Here is a 21775-nt window from a genome sequence, read left to right as displayed (position 1 = left end):
TGGCCAAGCCCCCCAGCGGGGACCCTCACCCCATGGGTGTGTGGCCAGCCTGGGTGAGGGGCTGATGGCAATTTTCAGGCTGGCCACACCCCCTTTAGGATGGGGATCCCTGCTGGGGGGCGTGGCCAGCCTGGGTTAGAGGATGAGGGCTGTTTTCAGGCTGGCCGCAGCCCCTTCAGGTTGGGGCTCCCCACTGGGGTACCTGGCCAGCCTGGGTGAGGGGCTGATGGCTGTTTGCAGGCTGGCCACGGCCCTGGGCAACCCAGGCTCCCAGAGCCTCCTTGAGCGGAGGCCACCGCAGCTGGAAGCAGGCATCTGGGATTTATTTATCTTCTATAATTGAAACTTTGTAGCCCTGAGCGGAGCCCATAGCTGGCCAAGGCAGTGGGAAGCTTGGCTTCCTCCCTTGCCAGGGGCAACCCAAGCCTCCTGTTCGCTCCAGCTCCATGGCCGCCGCCATCTTGGTTGGGTTTATTTGCATACTCGTTCCTTATTGGCTGGTGGGTGTGGCTGGTGCGCGTGGCTTGTGAGTGTAGTGGAGGTATGGTCAATTTGCATGTTTCTTTTTTATTAGATATGATTCCCTATGCTATACTTTGCATCCCCATGACTATTCTATAGCTACCAATTTGAACTTCTTAAACCCTTCACCTTTTTCAAACACCCCTCAACTCCCCTTCTATCTGGCAACCATCAGTCTGTTCTCTGTATATATTAGTCTCTTTCTGTTCTGCTTGTTTATTTATTTTGTTTTTTAGATCTCACATATCAGTGAAATCATATGGTAATTGTCTTTGTCTGACTTATTTCATTTAGCATAATACCCTCTGGGCCCATCCATGTCATTGTAGATGGCAGGATTTCATTCTTTTTTATGGCTGAGTCATATATTTCATTGTATGTATGTACCACTTCTTTTCTATCTATTCATCTGTTGATGGCAACTTACGTTTCTTCCATATGTTAGCTATTATAAATAATACTGCAATGAACATATGGATGCATATGTCTTTTTGACATAGTGTTTTAGGCTTCTTTGGGTAAATACCCAGAAATGGAATTGCTGGGTCCTTCCTTGTCTCTTGTTATAGTCTTTGTTTTAAAGTCTATTTTGTCTGGTGTAAGTATTGCTACATAGCCTTTTTGTTTGTTTCCATTTTTATGAAATATATTTTTCTATCCCTTTCAGTCTATTTTTGCCTTTAGATCTGAAGTGAGTCTCTTGTAGACAGCATATGTAAGGGTCTTGTTTTGTTATCCATTCAGTCGTTTAATTAGAGCATTTAATCCATATGCATGTAAAGTAATTATTAATAGATATGTATGTATTGCCACTTTATTATTCATATATTTTTCTTTTTCTTCTTGTTAAAGAAGACTCTTTAACATTTCTTATAATACTGGTTTGGTGGTGATAAGCTACTTTAGCTTTTTCTTGCCTGGGAAGCTCTTTGTCTTTTCTTCATTCTAAATGATAGCCTTCCTGTGTAGAGTAATCTTGGCTGTTAAGTCCTTGCTTTTCATCATTTTGAATATTTCTTACCAATCCCTTCAGGCCTGCAAAAATTGTGTTGAGAAATCTGCTGACAATCTTATGGGAGCTCCCTTGTAGGTAACTAACTGCTTTTCTCTTGCTGTTTTTAAGATTTTCTGTTTGTCTTTAACCTTTGGCATTTTATTATTTGCCTTGGTGTGGCCCTCTTTGGATTCATCTTGTTTGGGACTGTCTGCATTTCTTGGACTTAAATGTCTGTTTTCTTTACCAGGTTAAGGGATTTTTTCTCATTTTTAAAATAGGATTTCAATTATTTTCTCTCTGTCTTCTCCTGGCACCACTATGATGGGAATGTTGGTACACTTGTAAGTTGTCCCAGAGGCTCTTTATACTAGCCTCATATTTTTGGATCCTTCTTTCTTTTTTTGCTGCTCTGATTGGGTGTTTTCTGCTTCTTCATCTTCCAAATTGCTGATTTGACCCTCTGCTTCATCTACTCTACTGTTGATTCCCCGTGATGAATTTTTCATTTTTTGTTATGTCTTTCAATTCTAACTGGTTCTTTTTTATGTTTTCTATCTCCATTTTTATGTTTCATGTCTCTTTATTGAAGTTCTCACTAAGTTCGTCTACTCTTTCCCTAAATTTATTGAGCATCCTTATAACCACTGTTTTGAACTCTTCATCTGGTAGATTGTTTTTTCTTCATTTTATTAAGTTCTTTTTCTGGAATTTTTATTCTCTTTTTTTCATTTGGGACATGTTTCTTGTCTCCTCATTTTGGATGCCTCCCTGGTTTTTTTTCTATGTATTAGGTAGAGCCTCCTCAGCCCTAACTGGGTACTCCAGCTGTGCCCTCAGTGTGGGCTGTAGTTTACCCTCCTGTTGTCCTTGAGGCTTGATTGCTGTTGGCACTTCATTGGGAGAGATTTACTCTCAGGCTGATGGGCTGTGAGGACTCTTGTGACTACTGCAGAGCAGCTGCTGTGTAGGGGCTGACCCCACAAAGCAGGATTGGCTTCAGCAGGGCTCTGGTGCCTGCCGAGTCCCACCCCTTGAATGTGTTGCTCCTGGAGGTGGTTGGCTGATGCTCTGTCATGGTCTGAAGTCGTCTACTGGGTGCTGGCTCTGGAGCCTCCCAGGAGATACAGACCAAGGGTCAGCCACCACCTGAGTCCTGCCCAGAGTCATCAGGCATGAGCTACATAGCAATCTGCAAATGGCTGCTGTTTGTGCGTTGTGTGGAGGTGCCCAGTAGAGACCAAGCTGTGAACCAAGTCTGGCTGCTGCTAGTGCTGGGCCTGCAGCCCCTTAAGAAGAGGTATGGGACACACTGAGGCCAAATGCTGCTTGTTTAGGGGTTGTGAAGCTTTAAGATATTTTAGGAAAGTCAACAGAATAAGCCAAGATAGGCCATTTGTATGCAAAAGCCACTGGAAATGGCTTTGATGGCCTGCAAGTTGGATGGGCTGGGTGTCAGGGAATCACAAGGGTAGGGCAAACATTGTTAGTCAGGTTGATGGGGACTCACATATGCTGCTGACTTGGGCTTGCAGCAGGAGGGGTCAGCAAAAGAACAATGGCTTTTGCCATCACTTCTATCTGGGAGAAAGCTGCCCCTTCAGCCCTCGTCTTGAAACAATTCAGTTCCTTCCCATATGCCCTTGGTGTCTTTCAAGCTGCTGTCGCAGTGCTGGAGCTCAGAGATAGTGAGTCTGAGTAAGTCTCTATACAGGCCCTTTAGGAGGAAATCCTGAGACTCCAGCAACCTCAGTCTCAGCCAAACTCCCTGCTGATTTTTACGGCCAGGAGTTATGTGGTATTATTTTCCTGCCACTGGAACCCTGAGTTTGGGGGCCTGGTGCGGGGCTTAGAGTCCTTGTTCCTCAGTGGGGACCTACACAGCTGAGTTATCCTTTCCAATTTTTATCTGCCACACATGGGTGTTGGACCAACCTGTACAGCAAGCATGTCAAACTTGTGGCTGGCGGGCTGCATGCCTTGTTTATTGTCATGTTTATTGTACAGTATCTCCGCCCCTACTACCAGTCTTGATGTGGCTTCATCTGTATATCCTTAGTTGCAGGACTTCTATTCAACTAAATTTCAAGATTTCAATGATTTTTGTTCTGTAGTTTCGTTGTAATTTTGATGTAGTTGTGGGTGGATACAAGTGCCACGTTTACCCACTCTGCCAGCTTGAATGGAAGCCCTTTATTTTTAATCTTTGATTACAAGTACAGGGCAAGGAAGAAAGATCAGTGCAAACCTATCACCACTGCTTGTGTTATTGGAGAATCAAATTCCTCCCTTGCTCATGCGAGTGGGAGTAAGGTTCTTGGGGTATCACTAAAATAAGCATTTTCAGAATCCCCCACGGGAGATTGAGATGTGGAAAAAGGCTTTATTTGCATGAAGTTATAGTCCTCAGGTTCCAAAGTCCCCTGCCCCTTAAGCCAGTCCTGAAAGAGGGACAGCTGGGGTGGCAGCAGATCTAGAAGCCGGGCCAGTGTCCAGAGCTTCCGTTCCATGTTGCAGCTGGGTGAGGTTCAGCATTAAGGCTAATTAAAGTCCATTAGTCCATGTGTAGAGCCCCACATGGCCGTGGGCCACATGGGAGCAAGGGAGCGCAGACCCCTGCAACAGGAGTCCTGGGAACCCTGGGGTACCAGAGAGAGAAGCAAGTGAGCTTCCTTTCTTTGAAAGTTTAAATATTCAGGTTTCTGGTACATGCAGTGGCCATACCCATTCTGGCCATTGACTGGCTCCCAGGTGTGAAAGATTGACAAGTGCCTTCCCATGTCACTCAGACCTTACTGGACATGCGTCTGAACTGTGTTTGTCTGGTCCTTTCCCCCATCATTTAGCAGGCAACAGACTTGGAGAGTGTAAAATGCAGCTTTTTGGCAAAGCTGTATAAATGGTATGCCTATATTATCTAGTCTTCCCTATCCTTCTTTCATGTTAAATAATAATTATGTTATTATAAAGGCATTACTTGGAAACTGCATTAAAGTTCATGACAAGTCAGTAATACCCTACTCTAACATAAACACATATAAAAGCACATTATTTTTTTTTTTTTACTGTTGGTGATTTACTTTAAAAAATAATTCTGGTGTTCAACCTAATGGTTTTAGTGATCTTTTGAACCTTAAACTTAATACTTTTGGTTATTGCAAAATTAAGGTAAATAATAATTAGAAATTGTAGTGGTTAGTCTATTATCATAGTTTAGTCCAGGAACCACAAGTTCTCTAAAGAATTATCCAGATTATTTTGTTATATTACAGCTTTCGTTATCCTGAAGACTGCTTAAAATAAGGGGTAATTTCTAGCTTGGGCCAGAAATACTTTTGCTATACATTGATTGTTTTTCCTTAAAACAAATATTGTAACTATGCTGTGATTTACGGAAGAGAAGTGTAAAAGGACTAGCACTTATTGGATATTATGTTTGTGGCAGCTGCTATAACCTGATGCTTTACATATTTTAGTTTATTAAATTTTATTTAATCTGTGCCATGGCAATGCACATGAGTTGTAGCTATATTTTACTTACAATAATCTGAAAGTTAGGGGAGGCAGAAGTAGAGAACCAGGACTTTATCCCATGTCTGTCTAACTCTAAAACTTGTGCTGTTTCCATTGTATCATGTTATATTTCATGCAGCAGATAAATACATGTGTGCACATCAAGGGAGCCTTGCCACTAAGTGAATTAACTATTTCCTTTAAAGACTAGCACCTAAAATGGATTTACTTTTTTAAGTTACTAGAATACTGTTTAGTATTGTCAAGTAGTCATATGTATGATGAGGAATTAAAGTGCCTGACTCCCAGTGTTAGGAAGATAAGGGATGAATCCAGTGTTCTTTAGTTGTTGTGACTGTATATGCCACAGAAGGTTTTTGTTTTTTATATGAGAGAGCAAAAAGCATCTATTATTTCTACTTTTAAACATTTAACAGGCTATGAAAAGGCATATTGCATAAATTCACACAAGCCCAAACAATTCTTGAGTAAAAAATTGTTGCCTGTTAATTTCATTATGTCATGTAGTTTATCTTTCTAAAATATTGACAAGAACTTGTGCCTTTTCTGCTCCGTTGTTTGCGTAATATTGAAAACTGTTTTTCCTTTTTTGGCTTGATAATGACCACTTGCACCTCAGATGTGCAGATGAACCAACTCTTGTGAATCGATACCAAAATAAACATATTATTCTAATAGTAATCTAAAATTCTATAATTTTTACAATTCAGTCAAAGATATTTTTTAATACTGTGTGCAGATAAGTTTGTTTAGGCTGTAAATGACACAGTGCCCAACTAAAAGTGGTTTAAACAAGTAGATGGATAATAGGTGGGGGAGTCCGCACATGAGCAGGTGAGTATGTCGGTAGTTTGGTCTTTGGAGAATTTGTTAATTGAGCATCTTAATCTCATTAGAATTCTGGGGTGCCTGCTCTGCACTTATTCAGTTTTCTCTTCAGAGTTATAGAATGGTTGCCATGATTCCAAAAAGGGTTTTACACAACAAAAATCTTTAAAAATGAAAAGACGTGGGAGAGTTTTTCTTAACATGTGTGTGCTTTTTTTGCTATTATTATACTAGAGAGTTTTTAATAAGAAGCCCCACCAGACTCTTCCCTTGTCTTTGTGGCTAAAATTAGATAACTGGCTCACTCCAAAAGCAATTACTAACAAAGGTTAGTAAAATTACTATGCTTGTTTTTGATCAATCATGATCTATCCTATATTGAAACAAAATTCCAGCTCTGTGGCAGGGAGGTAGAGGGTAATTAATGCTTGTTGACTAGGCAACTAACAGTACCTGCTATATTCCACCCTATGAAATTTTGTTCTTGAAGAAGTTGACAGGAGGTTGATATGCTATTTCAGCTATATTCTACAGTATGCGTTAACATTTTGAGTGGTAATAAATAGTGAAATATGTCTACCAATATATTATGTTGCAACAATTCAAAATTGATTACAGTGTTGTTGTTGTTTTAATATTACTACTTTCTGGGATAAAAACTTTTGGATAGTGCGATTTTTGTAACTCTTACGAGTAACCATAAACATTTATTTGCAGGAATAAACAGCTGGTTTAGCAGTATAACATAAATGTGTAAACCAGAAATGAATGGCCTTACCATAAAATGCATACATCAGAGTAAAAGAATACAATCTCTTCAACAAGCTGTACTGGGGAGAAAAGGTGTAAATGACTGAAAAATAAATAGTGAACACCTGTGCTGGATAAATTAACCAGCTGGCTGGTAATTTTTCATTTGACTCATCTAAAAGGGTGACTGTTACAAGGCAATAATAAGACACATACACTTTGAAGTGTTCTTTTGTTCCTACCATTAATTGATAAGCAATACTACATAATGTCAGAATTTGTACTCCCCCAAATTTTCAGGGTTATATATAATTTTTGGCAATTAGTAAAAAATGCATTATACAAAGCAGTATTCAGCAGTTGTAATTCAGTAAAATTATCTCAAAAATATTGTTATACTGTATTGTAAGTGGCCTTTGAAATTCAAATTAGCAGTATAAAAAACATTAAATTTCATTTGCGAAATCTATTTTATTAAAAAGCTTTATAAGAACTAATAATGTAGATTTTTTCCTTTATATGTTAAAATTGTAGTAGCATTAGAACTCAAATATTCCTTTGAGAACATATAATCCAGTGACATTCATTTTCAACTGGCAAATATGTCTTTATACTTTTCAAATATTTTAAATTAATAAAATTGAGTTATTTGAGTTATTTTATTCTGAAGTTTGCTTCAAAAGGTTAAATTATCTTTTTTAAGATTTTTTTCTTTTACCATAAATGAAGAACAGAATTTTGCTTACTTAGGAATTGAGTGAAGTTTAAGTTTTTGAATTTTCTTGTGTTTTTATAACTTCTAGTTAGGTATTAAATTCAGTTTTGGCAGAATTTCAAAAATATTGTGATTTTTTTTAATGGAAAGTAAGGACACTACTGTGTTTTTAATGCATATGTTTTACATAGTGCTAGAGATTTCACCAAATTATTATGTTGAGAACAGTAAAACTTAATAGCTTATGAATGTCAAACAAATTTACAAAGAATAATTTCTTTCCTTACACTTACACCTTTATTTAAGTATTTTTGACTTATATGTTCCAGATTGTCCAGCATTGGTTAGTACATCTCATTCACTCTGCAAAGTCCCCTTTCTCAGAATGCAGTGCAGAGCCACTGACTAGATCAGTTGCTGTGCTCGATTTTCACGGTGTCATCATCATGGTCTGTAATAAGAGAAGTTGCCATATTCTGTCTTATCTGTAAATTGTAATTAATTTATCCTGTCATTTCTCAGTTTAATCTTTAGGCATGGAACTTTTGCTGAAAGTTATTACTTTAAATTCTTCATGGAACACACATTGGTTTATTGGTTTTCAAAATAATGAAAGTGAATACAGAGCATGAACAATTTTGTAGAAAATATACAAATAGCATTGCCTAGTATCGCCCTTCATTTTGACTGTCACTAATGTCAATGGTGCTGTTGTGTGGTTATGTGGTAAAGGAGCTTTCAACATATGCTCTCAGAAAACCTAGGTACATATGTTTTGAGTTGCTTGTTAACTGTGGGAAGTTTAAAAATATATTTGATTAATATCATCTTAGAATAATCTTTTAGAGTTTATGAAATACTTTTAATATATGTAGCTCATTTGTCTTACAACAGCCGCATGAAAAATAAGGCAGATGGAATGATCTGCATTTTATAGATGGGGAATCTGAGAGATTTTGAGTTGCGTAATATTTGCAAAATAATGCATCTAGGACTAGAGCTTTCCTGACAATAGTTTCCTAGATCTGAAAAGTATCGTAACATTAATTATATCAATTCCTTTTTTCATTATATTTAATTAAAATTACTAGATTATAACAGTAAAAATATCATGGAATTTTATTTCCTGACATTTAAAATAAGCTATTTTATTCTTTCATTTTACCCTTTCTATTACAACGTTTATTGTGTTAAAAAGGAACTGATAAATGAATGCAAGGTAAACTTCATGGGTGTATTATGGGGACATGGAGTAATAATAGAATGATGAGTGTAGTTGGGTTAGGGACAACAACTTCAAAGTGAAATTTAAACGTTTTCTTAGTGTGGATAGATTGTTGAAGTACCTCATTGTTTGGGGATGGGGGAATTATGACATTATGTGGAGCGAAAAGAATAACCCAGAATAAACAAATTATATGGACCAATACATGGAGATTAGAGTTGATAAATTAAGAATTAGAGCTGTCATGTTGGAAAGTAGGAGAGAGGAGACCAGAAGATAGTAGATAAAGAAGGTGATTTGGTTTAGAGAAAGGAACAGGAAGATTTTATGTGGTAGGGTTTCGATATTTGAAAACATTTTTCCATTAGTATTTTATTTTTTTATTAAATTTGTTGGGGTGACATTGGTTAATAAGATTATATAGATTTCAAGTGTACATTTCTGTAATACATGATCTGTTTATTGCATTGTGTGCCTATCATCCACAGTCAAATCATCTTCTGTCACCATGTAATTGACTCCTTTTACCCATTTCTACCCCCACCCCCTTCCCTCTGGTAACCACCATACTGTTGTCTATGTCTGTGAGTTTCAGGTTTATATCCCACAAGTGAGTGAAATCATGTGGTTCTTAGTTTTTTCTGACTGTCTTATTTCGCTTAGCACAATATTCTCAAGGTCCATCCATGTTGTTGCAAATGGCAGTATTTCATCTTTTCTTATGGCTGAGTAGCATTCCATTGTATATATGTATCATATCTTCTTTATACAGTCCTCTATTGATGGACACTTCGATTGTTTCCTGTCTTAGTCACTGAATAATGCTGCAATGAACATAGGGGTGTGTATATTTACAAGTAAATGTTTGCCCATTTTTTTCATAGATACACAGAAAGGGAGTTACTGGGTCATATGGTAACTATTTTTTATTTTGTGGGGAAACTCCATACTGTTTTCCATAGTGGCTGTGCCAGTTTACATTCCCACCTCTCGTGAATAAGGGATCCTTTTTTTTTTTTTCCACAACATCTCCAACACTTCTTATTACTTGTTGGTAATAGCCATTTTAACGTGTGAGTTACTATTAGTTCTTGAGCACATTTCGATTTGTTTCAAAAATACAGTTCACCTGTCTGCTTTAATAGAGAAAAAAACTCATGTACAAGGACTACAGTGTGGTGATTGCCCAGAGGAGGCACATGGAGGAGGGTATCAGGAAGATAAATGGTGATGGACGGGGACTTGACTTGGGTGGTAAATACACAATACAGTGTACAGATGATGCATTATATTGTATACCTGAAACCTGTATAATTGTGTTAACCAGTGTCACCCCAATAAATTTAATAAAAAAGAAATTTAAAAAAAGGCAAAATAATTCTCAAAAATGTACTGTGACACAGTCTGCTAAAACCCTAAATATTTGTGATTTTCAAATCTTTTTTTAAAATATATTGTTATTGACTTCAGAGAGGAAGGGAGAGGGAAAGAGAGGTAGAAACATCAATGATGAGAGACTATCATTGATCAACTGCCTCCTGTCCACCCCTATTGGGGATTGAGCCAGCAACCCGGGCATGTGCCCTGACCAGGAATTGAACTGTGACCTCCTGGTTCATAGGTCGATGCTCAACCACTGAGTCACAAATCTTAATTATGTTTCACATTGTATTGAAACCTGAGCAGATGAATGTTTAATGTGTGGGTCACAGAAGGCAAAACATACAGTGAACTTGATAAGATTCAATGGGGTAAATAAGTAAAAATTGTCATTACAAGTTAAAATATAAAAATGCAACCAAGTACAATATGTGGTATTGATTGTTATTATAATTTCTCATTAGTCAGGATATGCATGAAGGTGTTGAAGAGGCTGGTGCACTGCAGAAAAATCACTCTCCAATGACATCTGCGAACTCCACAGAAGCTGCAAATTCTGCCCGCCTGCCTACAGAAGATGAGTCATTAAGCACTGTGAGCGGTGAAGTGCTCACAGAACAAACTCCAGGGAGTGCCCTAGAAGTAAATGATGTTGAAGTGACCAGGGTGAAAGAAAACGGTTGTGATAAAACTTGTATGCTGTCAACTTCAGAAGAGGGAACAAGTGAAAATGTGCCTATAGTAGAAGACATCGCAAAACAACCAAAGAAAAATAGGATTACTTACTCACAAATTGTTAAAGAAGGCAGGAAATTTAATATTGATTTGGTATCAAAGGTAAGTACTAATTTTGCCCATCTTGTCATAGAACAATACTAATTTTCAGTTGATTGAAAATAGTATTTTGGCCCATGAACACAATTTTTGTAGTTTGTTTTTTTTCTGTGAAGTGTAGAACATTTGTTTTCTAAAGATGTAATAGTCAGAGGATTTTTAATTCCATTAAATATCTTTACATATAGGTTAAAATCATTAAAAATGCTCAGTATTATATTGCAAGGATACTTTTGTACTAGAGCACAAGTCTATCCTAATATTCTCCTACTGCATGGATTTGAATTATATCAAGAGAAAAAGTCTAATGATCGTAATTCAGATTCATGTTATTTATAGTCAGTCTATTAAGTGAACTTTTTTTAGCCCATATATATAGTAATTGTTTTAACATCTATGTGTTAATGAACATTCTTAAAAAACCAATGCATTTTTGAAAATCATTTGTTCAGATGTGAGGGCTTCAGAGGATAGTTTAATAGAAGTGGGTCAGGGAGGCTGGAAAGAATGCTATTGTCTTTGGTTGTTTCCATCCTTAACTCTAATGTTATGTCAGTGTCTTAGTCTTAGGAGGGTACAGGGTTGCATTGTTTATAGAAAGCAAGGCTAATTCTGTGCAAAAGAATATAAAACCAATAAGATAAAGGATAATGGCCTTATATCTTTTTACTATCCATTGTTTCTTTCTATCACATAGCTCTCTGTGTCAGATTCTATCCTGGTCTGAATTAGCTACTACCTTGCTTCTACTTCATAATTCTGCACTATCTATTTTATTCTCCATGTTACCTATGCTATTGATTTGTGGGTGGAAGTTTGATCATAGCTCACTAATAGACCTCCTATTCTCATGAGCAGCAACTAGCTTTAAAAAACTAAAAAAAACAAAACAAAACTGGATGTCAAGTAATGAATTTGTTCTGAAATTTTTCATTTTGAATTAGTTACTTGGAATTTGGAATGCCTTACTTAAGTAAATAATGAAATAAATAATGGTTAAGAATCAAGGCTAGTTCATAAAAGTCTCTATAACCCTTAGGGTAACTGAAATACAGTACAAATCTTGCAAAGGAAAATGGTACAAGACATTGCTTTTTCATTTTTGGAATTAGGAAACTGTTTAATTGTATAAGAAAGTGAAGGATGGTTATAATGGAGAGAGTGATAGTTTATTAGATGCCGAGACATTTCAGGAGACTCTGAAGAAGATTTCTGGGTATTTTTATGAGTTTGAATGGTTCATAATAATGGTTCTCTTAGGAAAAATTAAAAACAAACATATTGAGAGGGGTCAAGGCAATTGTATTTTGTTCTGCATAGTTGTCATGGGTTCATACATTTAAATAGCCAATAATAATTTACTGTATTCATTCTACAAAAACAGGACTAGCTAAAGAATGTATAACCATAGCAATACAAGAGACATTATCATTTTTAATGTTAGTCATTTAGAGAACATTTACTGAGTACCCACTGGTTGGGAAGCATTGTATTCCATAATATTGGGGGCATTCAGTTACTTATTGGAAATTTTATCTATTCTATTTTTGTTGTTGTTATTCTTTTTTTTTATCTTTAAATTCTTTATTAGTTAAGGAATTACAAATGTGTCTTCATCCCCCCCGCCCCCATTGCAGTTATTACATCTAAGATTGGAATGATTGACAAATACTTTTAGAAGCCCTACTTTTTACTAAGTTCAGTTTGATATCTCCAAACTACTTGACATTTGTACATACATTCTATCTCATGTAGTGCTTTACAGTTTACAAAACACGTCCATGTATGCAGCCTATTAAAAAGTGATCTTATAGCTCAGGGTAGTTTAGTTAAATAAAATACTCCATAGTATTATACTGCTTAGACTAATAAACAAGATAAACAAAGATGAAGTTCTTACAATTAAAACTCATTTGTAAGAATGTCTGTACCCTTATGGAAGCAGCAGTCCATGGGAAGCAAAAATCATTAATTGTTAAATCTAGTGCCCATTATTTTAATCATATTGAAATATACGTTAGCCTCTCACCACTGTGACATTGCTGTGGTAGAGCATTAGAGAGTGGCGAAAAAAAGGCTTAAATTTAAATATGGTAACATTCATTATATATAAGCTTCAGACAAAAGTTTAGAATAGTTTTAATTTAAATGTATTTTAATTCTTGAGTGATATCTTTATCTTTTTTTAAAATTAAATTTATTGGGGTGACATTGGTCAACATGAACATAGAGGTTTCAGGTGTGGTTTTCTATGTTACAATATCTGTATATTATACCATGTGCTCACTACCCAAAGTCAAATCTTCTTCTGTAACCATATATTAGGACTCCTTCCCCTCTTTCCCCCCATCCCCTTTCCTCTGGCAACCACCATACTGCTTGTGTTCACGAGTTTAAGTTTTAGATCCCACATATGAGTGAAGTCATATGGTTCTTAGCTTTTTATGACTGACTAGGGGCCCAGTGCATGAATTCGTGCAGCTTGTAAGGCACTGTGGGCCGCAAGGCTGCAGTGGGCACAGGGGCTGATCTTGGCCCCTCCCACTGTGACCCCTGTCCCTTGTCTGCCGGTAGCCCTGCTCCCGCCGCCGCCACTCCCACACACTGATGGTGCCGCCCCCGCTTGCATCCACTGATGGTGTGGAGCGATTGGGGCTGGCGCCAGCAGTGGGTGCAAGCGGGGCCAGTGCCATTAGCGGGTGTGAGCGGCAGCTGCTGCCCTGATCGCCTCTCAGGAGCAGGGGAGGTGGAAAAGCCCTGAGGAGTGATCAGGGCCAGCACCAGGCAATGGCAGCAGTGCGAGAGGCAGCTCCTGCACTGGCAGCTGGTGCGGGTAGGGCCAGTGCCAGCAGCAGGTGCGAGCACCAGGCAGGACCGTGGTGCATGGGAGCAAAGAATTTTCAGTAACCACTAGAGGGTCACTCCAATGACAGCTACCAGCGCCCCACCTTGGTCTGGTGCACTGCTCACCTGCTCCACCATCCTGTCGCGGCCGACACCTGCTATGTTCCGTGCGTGCCCCCTGGTGGTCAGCACACGTCATAGTGACCAGTTCGGTTGTTCTGCTGTTCGGTCTATTTGCATATTAGCCTTTTATTATATAGGATTTACTTCAGTTAGCATAATGTTCTCAAGGTGCATAATGTTCTCAAGGGGCAGGTTGTTGCAAATGGTGCTATTTCATCCTTTCTTATGGCTGAGTAGTATTGCATTATGTATATGTACCACATCTTTTTTATCCAGTCCTATCGCAGGACACTTCGGTTGTTTCCATGTCTTGGCTGTAGTGAATAATGCTGCAATGAACATAGGGGTACATATGTCTTTGTAAATACATGATTTCGAGTTTTTTGTGTATATACCCAGGAGAGGAATTGCTGGGTCCTATGGTAACACTATTGCCAATTTTTTGAGGAATCGCCAGATTGCTTTCCATAGTGGTTGTACCAGTCTACATTCCCACCAGCAGTGAATGATGGTTCCCTTTTTTCCACAATCTGTCCAACACTTGTTATTGCTTTTTTTGTTGATAATGGCCACTCTAACAGGTGTGAGATGGTATCTCATTGTAGTTTTGATTTGCATTTCCCTAATAGCCAGTTAGGTTGAACATCTTTTCATATATCTATTGACTGCTTATATGGTACGTCTAGTTGGGAAAGGTGTATTTTCAGGTCCTCTGCCCACTTTTTGATTGGGTTGTTTGCTTGGTGTTGATTTTTATAAGTTCTTTATATATTTTGGAGACTAAACCTTTGTCAGAGCCACTGTTTGCAAATATCATCTCCTACCTGGTTGGCTGCCTCTTTGTTTTGTTGTCAGTTTCTTTTGCTATGCAGAAGCTTTTTAGTTTGATATCATCCCATTCATTTACTTTTGCCTTTACTTCCCTTGCCTTTGGGGTCAAGTTCATAAAATGTTGTCTACAACCAAGGTCCATAGTTTGGTACCTATATTTTCTTCCATGTAACTTACTGTTTCGGGTCTTACATTTAGGTCTTTGATTCATTTTGAATTACTGTTTGTACATGGGGACAAACTGTTATCCAGTTTCATTCTTTTGCATATGGATTTCCAGTTTTCCCAGAACCACTTATTGAAGAGACTATATTTACTACATTGTGTGTTTTTGGCTCCTTTGTCGAAAATTATCTGCTCATATACATGTGGTTTTATAGCTAGGCTCTCTATTCTGTTCCATTGATCTGTGTGTCTGTTTCTCTGCCAATACCTTGCTGTTTTGATTATCATAGCTCTGTAGTATAATTTGAAATCAGGTAGTGTGATACCTCCAGCTTCATTCTTTTTTCTCAGGATTGCTTTGGCTATTCGGGTTCTATTGTGGCTCCATACAAAACGGATGATTTCTTGTTCTGATTCTTTAAAAAATGACATTGGGATTTTGATGGAGATTGCATTAAGTCTGTATATTGCTTTGGGTAATATGGACATTGTAACTATGTTGATTCTTCCAATCCATGAACACGGAATATTTTTCCATTTTGTTGTGCTTTTTTAATCTCTTTTAATAATGCTTTGTAATTTTCAGTATATAGGTCTTTCATGTTCTTTGTTACGTTTATTTCTAGTTATTTTATTCTTTTGGTTGCAATTGCAAAATGAATTGTTCTTTTCATTTCTTTTTCTGAAGTTTTGTTGTTAGTATACAGGAAGGTGGTGGATTTTTTGCACATTAGTTTTCTATCCTGCAACTTGACTGTATTTGTTTATTGTTCCTAATAGTTTTTTTGGTGGAGTGTTTAGGGTTTTCTGTATACAGAAGCATGTCTTCCACAAAAAGTGACAGTTTGATTTCTTTCTTCCCTTTTGGGTGCCTCTTATTTCTTTCTCTTGCCTTATTGCTCTGATTAGGATTTAAACCACTATGCTTAATAAGAGTGGTAAAAGTGGACATCCTTGTCTTGTTCTAGATTGTAGAGAAAAAGCTTTCAGTTTTTTATCCTTGAGTATGATATTAGCTGAGGGTTTATCATCGATGGCCTTTATTATGTTGAGGTACTTTTCCTTCTATTCCTATGTTATTGAGTGTTTGAATCATAAATGGATGTTGTATCTTACCAAATGCCTTTTCTGCATCTATTAATAGGATCATACGATTTTTCTTTTTTCTTTTGTTAATATGGTGTATTATGTTGAGTGATTTGCTTACATTGAACCATCCTTGTGCCCCTGGAATGAACCCTACTTGATCGTGATCTATTATTTTTTGGATGTACTGTGGTATTTGATTTGCTAGTATTTTGTTTAGGTTTTTTACATCTGTATTCATCAGATATATTGGTCTCTAATTTTCTTTCTTTGTGTTATCTTTGCCAGGTTTTGGTATCAGGGTTATATTGGCCTCATAGAATGTGTTAGGAAATAATTGCCTCTTCTTCAATTTTTTTGGAACAGTTTAAGAGGATAAGTTTTAAATCTTTTTTGAATGTTTGGTAGAATTCACTGGTGAAGCCATCTGTTCCTGGACTTTTCTTTTTTGGGAGATTTTTGGTGGGTGTTTCAATTTCCTCACGACTGATCAGTCTATGTAGATTTTCCAGTTATTCATGTTTTAGACTAGGAAGGTTATATAATTCTAGGAACTTATCCATTTCTTCTAGGTTATTTGATTTGGTGGCATAGTCTTTTATAATGTTCTACTATGATCCTTATTTCTGTGATGTCTGTGGTGACTTCTCTATCATTTCTGATTTTGTTTATATAGGTCTTTTCCATTTTTTCCTTAGTGAATCTAGCCAGGGGTTTGTCAATTTTAACTTTTTCAAAGAACCAGCTCTTTGTTTTATTAATTTTTTTGTATAGTCTTTTTGTTCTCTATTTCATTCAATTCTGATTTTATTTTTATTATTTCCTTTCTTCTGCTGACTTTGGGTTCTCTAGTTCTTTAAGATGTGATGTTAGGTTGTTTACTTGGGATTTCTCTTGTTCCTTGAGGTAGGCCTCTAATGATATAAACTTCCCTCTTATTACTGCTTTCACTGCATCCTAGAAGTTTTGATCTGTTGTATTGTCATTCTCATTTGTCTCTCCATATCCTGTTATCTCATCTTTTATTTCTTCTTTGACCCAGTCATTTTTTAGTAATATGTTGTTTAATTTCCATGTATTTGTGGGTTTCTTTACTTTCTTTCTGCAGTTGATTTCTAATTTCAAGCAATCATAGTTGGAGACTATGCTTGATATAACGTCAATGTTCTTGAATTTGTTGATGTTAATTTTGTGACCCCACATATGGTCTATCCTTGAGAATGTTCCATGTACACTGGGAAAAAATGTATAATCTGATATTGTGGGATAAATGGTTCTCTACATGTCAATTATGTCCATTCGGTGCAGGGTTTACTTTAAGGCCGATATTTCTTATTGATTTTCTGTTTGGTTGGTCTGTCTAGAGCTTGGCCTGTCTAGAGCTATCAATGGAGTATTAAGGTCCCCAATTATGATTATGTTTTCATCTGTTTCTCACTTTGATTCTGTGAGTAGTTGTTTTATATATTTTGGTGCTCTCTAGCTGGTGCATAAATATTAAGTGTTATGTTGGGAAGAATGAGAATCCTGGAGGCCTCCTAGCAACGCGAGGGGGTCAAGTGACACAACCAGCTGACTCCGATAGAAGAAGACGCTGTGACTGGGTCTGTGGCAACCACGACTGCCCTGCCAGGAACTGAAGCTGAACAGTCATCGTCAGAATGTCGGGCAAAGACCAAATTGAAATCTTTCCCTTGCGAATGGCACAGACCATCATGAAGGCTCGATTAAAAGGAGCACAGACAGGTCGAAACCTCCTGAAGAAAAAATCTGATGCCCTAACTCTTCGATTTCGACAGATCCTAAAGAAGATCATAGAGACTAAAATGTTGATGGGTGAAGTGATGAGAGAAGCTGCCTTTTCACTTGCTGAGGCCAAGTTCACAGCAGGGGACTTCAGCACCACAGTTATCCAAAATGTGAATAACGCCCAAGTGAAGATTCGAGCAAAGAAACATAATGTAGCAGGTGTTACCTTGCCAATATTTGAACATTACCATGAAGGAACTGACAGTTACAAACTGACTGGTTTAGCCAGAGGTGGGGAACAACTGGCTAAATTAAAGAGGAACTATGCCAAAGCAGTGGAACTACTGGTGGAACTTGCCTCACTGCAGACTTCCTTTGTTACTTTGGATGAAGCTATTAAGATAACCAACAGGTGGGTAAATGCCATCGAACATGTCATCATTCCCAGGATTGAACGTACCCTTGCTTATATCATCGCAGAGCTGGATGAGAGAGAGCGAGAAGAGTTCTATAGGTTAAAGAAAATACAGGAGAAGAAAAAGATTCTCAAAGAAAAAACTGAGGAGGGACTTGGAGAAACAGGGTAGCTGGAGAGGTGACCGGAGCCTGCCAATTTTCTGGCTGAAGAGAAGGATGAGGGTCTTCTGTAAGAATAATCTTGCCTGCTCTGGTTCTTTCAGAAGTTCTGACGTGACACCATTTTAGTTCAGTGTGTAGGTTTGGTTCGTGTGGCTGTTTATTATTTGGTCTAATTTCACTGGTTGTAAAACTTCCCTGGATGTCCATTTATGGGATTACGTTTGCAGAATCCTAATTTACCAACCATTGATCACAGATGAGATTTGGAGAACCTGCCTAGGAACTTGTAGAATTTATTCTGCAGAAGTGTCACCCTACCCCAGTTATAAATGGTTACAAGTGATTGGCTTACCAAGCATATTAGGAAATTCCCCTTAGGAGCCAGCAGTGGTCTCAGGCCAATACAAGAAGGCCAGCCACTGTACAAGCATCCTCCATTCCTACCCACTCACACCCCCTGGCGCTGTTATCGGAGGGAGCTGCAGCCATGCTGTGTTTCTGTGGTACTTCTCCAGCTTTAGGAAAGCCTTCCCTTAATTTACCTTGCATGGCAGGTCTCTGTTTGTTCTCTCTGTCATGGAACAGTTTTGCCAATTTGCATGTGACTGTGGTATAAACAGTAAAATGATTTTTTAAAAAAAGTGTTATGTTGATGTAATATTCTTTTTATCATTATAAAGTGTCCATCTTTGTCTCTTCTTATCTTGAAATCTATTTTGTCAGGTATAAGTATGGCTGCACTTGCTTTTCTGCGGATGTTATTTGTTTGGAGAATCATTGTCCACCCTTTTACTTTGAATCTTCCTTTGTCTTTGCAGCTCAGATGTGTCTTTTGTAGGCAACATATGTTTGGGTTTTGTTTTTTGAGCCACTCTGCTAGTCTCTGCCTCTTTATTGGGGCATTCAGACCATTTACATTTAGGGTAATTATTGATGTATGAGGATTTTCTATAGCCATTTTATTTATTTATTTTTTCTGGTAGCTCTCTGTCTCCATTGGTCCTTTTCCTTTGTGATCTGTTTGTTGTTTTTGTTTGATGGTATTGCATACTTCTTTCCGCTGTTTCTTCTTTTTTTAAACTATGTGTCCTGTTTTGTCAAAATAAACTTGCATATATACCCTAGCTTTTTTTTTTCTTTTGAGTGCATCTGATCTTCATTCTCTTTTGCTAGTTCACCTTTTATTTTTTTGTTGTCACAAATTATCCCTCTTTATGCTTTAAGTTTTTGGTGATCTTACTGTTGTGACCTTAATGTTCTTTGTTTCGGGTAGAATTACTCCCTTAAGTATTTCCTGCAATGGAAGTTTTCTGGTGATAAAATCCATCAGTTTCTGTATGTGTGGGAATGTCTTTATTTCTCCTTCATATTTATTTAAAGTATAATTTTGATGGATATATTATTCGTGACTGATAATTTATCTCTTTCAGACATTTGAATATTTGGTTCTACTCTCTTCTGGCCTGTAGAATTTCTGCTGAGAAATCAGATGAACTTCTGATGTGTTTTCCTTTGTCGATCCCTTCCTTCCTTTCCCTGGCTGCTTTGAGATTTTTTTTTTTTTTTTGTCATTCATTTTTGACAGCTTTAATACCCAGTGCCTTGGAGAGGGCCTCTTTGGATTGAGGTAACTAGGTGTTCTGTTTGCTTCTTGGATTTGTGGATTTAGTTCTTTCCATAAGTTTGGAAATTTCTCATCAACTATTTGTTTTAATAGACTCTCCATTCCATGCCCCCTCTCCTTCTCTTCCGGAATGCCTATAATTTTAATATTGCTTTTTCTGATGGAGTCAGATAGTTGTCATAAACCTCTTTCAGTTTTCTTTATGCTCAGGTCTCTCTCTTCTTCCCTCTGCATCATTTCTAGATTCCTATATTTGACACCACTAATTCTTTCCTTCATCTGGTTGGCTCTGTTTTCTATGCTTAGTAGTTCATTCTTAATCTTCTTAATTGCATGCTTCATTTCTAGGGTTTCTGTTTGGTTCTTTTTTAAAGTTTCAATCTTTTTAGTATAGTACTTACTTTGTTCATTGATTTGTTTTCTGAGTGCATTGAATTTCCTGTCAGTAGTTTCTCGTATCTCATCTAGTATTTTCAGAACAGCAATCTTGAAATCTCTGTCATTTATATCACATATTTCTATCTGTTCCAGCTTACTTTCTGGATATTTTTCATTTTCTTTCTGATCATCTTGTTACTGTGGTTATTCATGGCATTTGCTGTCCTCCTTTGCCTACACATTTATCTCTAAAGAGTTCTTTCTACTTTTTCTAGTAGATGGTGCTGAGTTGCCAGATTTTTTACCTCTGTGATCTCCCAGTCATGAACTTCTGCAGATTCCCTAAGATAGTACAGATAGTACTGCTTGGGGGTTGGTTTTAGTTTGCTCTCACCATAATGGTGACCCCTGACCTCCATGAGTCCTGGCCCAAGCACTCCAACTGGGGGTCAACCACAGTGGAATACAGCAGTTCTATTGCAATAGCTCTTGGTTTACAGATAATATACTCCTAATCCAACTCCAAAGGCAAAGGCTGAGTTTGGGGATTCCATGCGGCGGCAGGGCTCTGTGGTTCCATTTCTTTGTCTGAAACATGACCGCCAGCCTAGTGGTGGAGAGTCACACAGCAGAACCCTGTGCTCTGTCAGAAGCCTGCTGATTCAGACACTTTTCGCTTCCTCGCTGCTTAGTCTCTCAGGGATCTGCTGGTTCAGACACTGTTCGCTTCCTTGCTGCTCACCCTGGTAGGCTACCCATGTCCCCTACCTCTGTTCCTGCTACTGCCAGCTTCCTCCACTATCCCAGCTGGCCAAGCTACAAGCTCCCGGCTGCAGGGCTGCACCTGGAGGCCATCTGCACTTTTCTCCCTTCTCGTCTTCCCCTTTACCCACCTTTATATGTTTCAATGTGCAGGTACCTCAGGCATGCATCTGTGTTGAGCAGGGATGTCTTTGTTGAATTATAGTTGGTTAAGTTGTTGAAATTTCAAGGGGAGAAGACAAAGGGCTCTTTCATGCCGCCATTCCTCTGACATCACCTTTTGAGTGACATCTTAAAGGCATTATTTTCAAAGCTGGCATTAAATCTTAAGCTTTATTAGATCTCATTAAGTGTACATACATTTTGTTAGATATATTAATGTTTGTGAAATTATTATGACTACTGAGGGATCATTGAATCTCAAGTATTTTTAAACAAATGAGTTATTTGAAGCATCCTTTTTACTACAATTATAGAATTAAGACTTGGCAATATAGTATCTAAAACATGGGCTTATATCAGTTGTGTAGTATTAGGCTAAAAGTAATGAAGTAACATGCCATAATTTAATCAGTGGAGTTGGATTTGTTTCAAAAAACCAAATGCCAGTTTTGTTTGTTCTGCCCAGTGCTTGACTAATATAATGAATAGTTTATAAAAATTCACCTAACTAATGATTGATTAACAAATTCTTTACTGGCCTCTTGGATACTCAGACTAATGGTTTAGATTGATTTTGAAATTCCCTTTTTCTTTGAAGTAAAGCTAATTTTTAAAATTTTATTTTCCTTCCTTATTATAGATGTAACATTTAAATTTTTAATATTTATTTAGTTATACTCACTTAACAGT

General features: G+C 37.6%; 1 protein-coding gene and 1 pseudogene across 3 annotated transcripts in view; both read left to right on the top strand.

Annotated features, from left to right (window-relative positions):
• Positions 1–21775, top strand: part of CHM (choroideremia (Rab escort protein 1)) — a 239710-nt gene that overhangs the window by 95488 nt on the left and 122447 nt on the right. For both annotated transcript variants that reach the window (XM_005865260.2, XM_005865259.2), the window contains exon 5: positions 10413–10785. In XM_005865260.2, coding sequence (XP_005865322.1) covers positions 10413–10785 — 373 coding nt within the window. The remainder of the gene's footprint in view (positions 1–10412; positions 10786–21775) is intronic.
• Positions 17476–18167, top strand: LOC102249513 (annotated as a pseudogene). Its single transcript, XR_001361942.1, has one exon. The product of XR_001361942.1 is annotated as a V-type proton ATPase subunit D pseudogene (transcript).

This window comes from Myotis brandtii, unplaced genomic scaffold (assembly GCF_000412655.1).
Source record: "Myotis brandtii unplaced genomic scaffold, ASM41265v1 scaffold2, whole genome shotgun sequence".
NCBI classification, from domain to species: Eukaryota; Metazoa; Chordata; class Mammalia; order Chiroptera; family Vespertilionidae; genus Myotis; species Myotis brandtii.
Note: the sequence above shows the minus strand (reverse complement) of the source record. Positions and strands in the feature narration are given on the sequence as shown.